Below are 4,091 nucleotides of genomic sequence, written 5' to 3' on the forward strand. Positions count from 1 at the left end.
ATCATGTTTTCCCAATGATGTGCAAGTAAATGGTGGTTAACGCACATGAGTTTTTCACTAAGTTTCGGGTCAAAAGCCCGTTCACACAAAAATCGATTATTGCATATAAGATCCAACCGGTCATTAAAGGATGAAGATGTACCTCTCGATCGTGAAACAGTCCATCGTCTACGCGGTGTCGGGACTGGAGTTTCTTCCTCTTCCGGCTCATAATCATCATCCAGAGCCTCCGTCATCTTTGTCTTACCCTTTTCCCGCCATTGTTAGGACCTAGTCTTCGGCCCACCCGAAGCTTGACTCGATGAACGAGTTTGCCTCCTTTCAACAGTAGGGGCTGTTTCGGGGGTTTTATCGGGCTTTTTTCCGGCACCAAAAGTTGACGGTGTCTCGAATGGGTAACTCTCGGTTTGTCCTCCCTCCGGTATACCTTCAAAATCAAATGTGATATCATTCAAGCCATCATCCTCACCCTCCCCCATTTGGTTCAAATCGAACCGTGAGTGTTTTGGGGAAGCCGTGGGTGAAGGGGCTAGGGTTGGTTCCTCATCACTTTGGATGGGAGTAGAAATGGGTCTTGAGGGTGCAATCGTGGGAGGGGCATATGAAGTACTCAATGAAATGGAAAATGGTTTTGGGGTTGAGGATGATTCGGCCAAATGAGATGATAGAGCCACCCTTGTAAGGACAGCCATACCATCATCATCATAAGAGAGTACAGTGGTGGTTGGGGTTGAGTGTTGTGTGGATGAAGATGGAGGAGGAGTACTTACAGTCGCCGGAGTGGGGTAGCGAAAAGTGGCAATGGTGCTCGCGGCGATGGCACTAGCGGTGGAGGATCCTCCCGTCGCCGATGAAGATGGCTTGGCCGACGAGGATGCAATAGGTGCGGTCGTCAGCGGCGTACTGGCGGTGGAAGCAACGGTGGTCTTTCGCCGGCGAAGTGAACGCCGGGATGGGTGGTTTCTCACCGGTTGCTTGGGTCTTGCCATAGAGGAGGGAGTTTGGTCGGCGGTTTCTTTTGAAGAAGAAATAGGAGACGAAAGAGTGAAGATGAAAGAAAGAAAAGAGTTTGGTGGGTTTTGATTTAAAAATTTTAAAAAGGTCTTGGGAATGGAAACGATGAAAAAGTGATTTGTAAGACTATGATGACAAACTATTTTATTCAAAAAAGAATGACCAAATAATGACCTCATTTTCATGATGTCTCCTCCTAGGGTACAAGTACTTTATACACAATACAAGTATTATACCCAAAATTTTCAAAAAGACAAATGCTGAAAATACACTCTTGGAAATTTTATTTTCAAAAATTCTTCAAAAATTGGTCATTTTTAAAATAAAATCTTGCTCTTCATCATCATCCTTGAAAAAAAATATGTAACAATTTCTTTTTACCCTCTTCCCATTTATTTTTCTTTTTTTAAAACATTTTTGCCTAAAAACCCACATATCAACGGCTAATCATCTAAGATATACTTAGCCAATGATATGACTCAAAAACCCTCTTTTCACAATCTCCCAAGTTTACCTCAAGGTGACATCATGTGTCCTTTCTTTAAACACTTCGTTTCCAGCCAATTTCTCATTATCATGAAAAGAGTATGCATTTGTTCGCACACAAAAAATGTTATTTAATGGCATCTCGTTTCGTTGGAACAAGTTTCCCATTATTTGACACTGTTCACATCTCTTCACAGAATTAAATGCGTCTTTAAACAATGTAGGCCAAAAAAATTCACTTTGTAAAACTTTTGCCGCCGTACGTTGTCCACCAAAGTGGCCATCATACGGTGAAGCGTGACAATCCTTCAACAAAGATGAGATTTCAAAATTCGGGACACATTTTCACAAGACCTGATCAGCTCCTATTTTGTAAAGAGATGGATCGTCCCATAAGTAGTGCTTACAGTAATGAAGAAATTTCTTAAAACGTTGACCGTGAAGATGATATGGCTTAAGTCCACAAGCAAGGTAGTTGGCAATATCGGCATACCATGGAAGTACATTTGAATGATTTTCTTGTATTGCCAAAATGTACTCGTCGGGAAAAGTTTCTTTTATCACATGGTTTCCCCCGCTTGAAACTTTGCTTTCGATCCTTGATAAATGATCGGCTACTTGATTATCACATCCCTTGCGGTCAACTATCTCTAGATCGAATTCTTGCAAAAGAAGAACCCATCTAATAAGTCTCGGCTTAGAGTCGGTCTTATTAAAGAGATATTTGATGGCAGAGTGGTCCGTATGAACGGTAACTTTGGTGCCAATCAAGTAGGATCGGAAACGATCGAATGCAAATACTACCACAAGTAATTCCTTTTCGGTGGTGGTATAATTTAACTGAGCCTCCACCAAGGTTTTACTTGCGTAGTAGATGGGGTGAAAAATCTTGTTTCGCTTTGTCCCAAAACGGCACCTACGGCCCAGTCACTTGCATCACACATAACCTCAAAATCAATGGTCCAATCTGGAGCAATGACAAAAGGTGTCGAGAGAAGAGCATTTTTAATGGTTTCAAAAGCTTTTTTACAATCGGAGGTAAATTCAAAAGCTTGATCGACATGCAACAAATTACACAGGGTTTTGCAATTTTTGAAAAATCCTTAATAAATCTACGGTAAAAACCCGCATGTCCCAAAAAACTTCGAATGCCTTTGACCGAAGAAGGTTCGACCAATTGCAATATTACCTCAATTTTTGCTTTATTAACCTCCAAACCTTTTTTAGAAATCATGTGACCCAAAACAATTCCTTCTTGTACCATAAAATGATATTTTTCCCAATTTAAAATTAAATCATGAGTTTCACATCTTTCCAAACTTTTCTTTAAATTGTCAAGACAATTTTCAAAAGATGTACCAATTACGGAAAAGTCATCCATAAACACTTCCATAGTATCCTCAATCATGTCCGAAAAAATTGACATCATGCACCGTTGAAAGGTTGCCAGTGCGTTACAAAGACCAAACGGCATACGCCTAAAAGCAAAAGTTCCGAAAGAACAAGTGAAAGTTGTTTTCTCTTGGTCTTCAGGTGCTATGTGAATTTGGTTGTAACCCGAGTAACCGTCCAAAAAGCAATAATATTCTTTTTCGGCCAATCGATATAGCATTTGGTCAATAAAGGGCAAAGGAAAATGGTCCTTTTTGGTTGCTAGATTCAATTGCCTATAGTCCATACAAATCCGCCATCCAGTTACGGTCCTAGTAGGGATGAGCTCATTTTTTTCGTTGGTGATAACCGTAGTTCCACCTTTCTTCGGTACACATTGCACCGGACTCACCCATCGCTACTAGAAATGGGATATATAATACCCACGTCTAACCACTTCAAGATTTCTTTCTTTACAACTTCTTTCATAATGGGATTTAGTCTCCTTTGCGGTTGAACCTTGCCAACTCTATTTTCTTCCAAGATAATCTTATGTTGGCAAAGGGAGGGACTAATTCCTCTAATATTTGCGATGGTCCAACCTATGGCTCTTTTGTGAGTTTTTAATACCTCTATCAACCTCAATTCTTGCTTATTACTTAATTTCGAAGAAATAATTACGGGTAATTTTCCCTACTTCATAAGATAAACATACTTAAGGTGACTAGGTAATGGCTTTAACTCCAAATCGGGGGCTTTCTCTATGGATGGTGGTTGGACAATTATATCCTTAAAGTCAAGTTGCTCAAATGCCGCTAAATCTTCCAAGTCTTCCAACTCATCATTTTCTTCTAAAATGTCCTCAAGATTTTCCCTAATGTGATTTTTGTAGGTAACGTCAATCAAACTTATTTCTAGATCTTCACCTAAAGCAGATATAACTGAACAATCGTCTACTTCTCCATGAAACTTAAGAGAATTAAACACATTAAATTTCACTTCTTGATCATTAACTCTAATGGTCAACTCCCCCTTTTGAACATCAATTAAGGTTCTTCCGGTTGCAAGAAAAGGTCGTCCTAAGATGATGGGGACATTCTTGTCAGCTTCATAGTCCAAAACTAAAAAATCGGCCGGAAAAATAAATTTATCGACTTGGACCAAAATATCCTCTATTTTACCCTTGGGATACGCAATGGACCTATCGGCCAATTGTGAAG

The 4,091-nt window shown here is 40.0% G+C and overlaps 1 protein-coding gene across 1 annotated transcript; it reads right to left on the reverse strand.

The window, feature by feature from the left end:
• Positions 1 to 263: 263 nt before the first annotated feature.
• Positions 264 to 989, reverse strand: LOC112515151 (flocculation protein FLO11-like). The gene has a single exon (XM_025121828.1). The coding sequence runs from the start codon at positions 987 to 989 to the stop codon at positions 264 to 266; it is 726 nt and encodes a 241-aa protein (XP_024977596.1).
• Between the last annotated feature and the right edge of the window lie 3,102 nt (positions 990 to 4,091).

This window comes from Cynara cardunculus (assembly GCF_001531365.2).
Source record: "Cynara cardunculus var. scolymus isolate 2C chromosome LG 7, CcrdV1, whole genome shotgun sequence".
Classification (NCBI taxonomy): domain Eukaryota; kingdom Viridiplantae; phylum Streptophyta; class Magnoliopsida; order Asterales; family Asteraceae; genus Cynara; species Cynara cardunculus.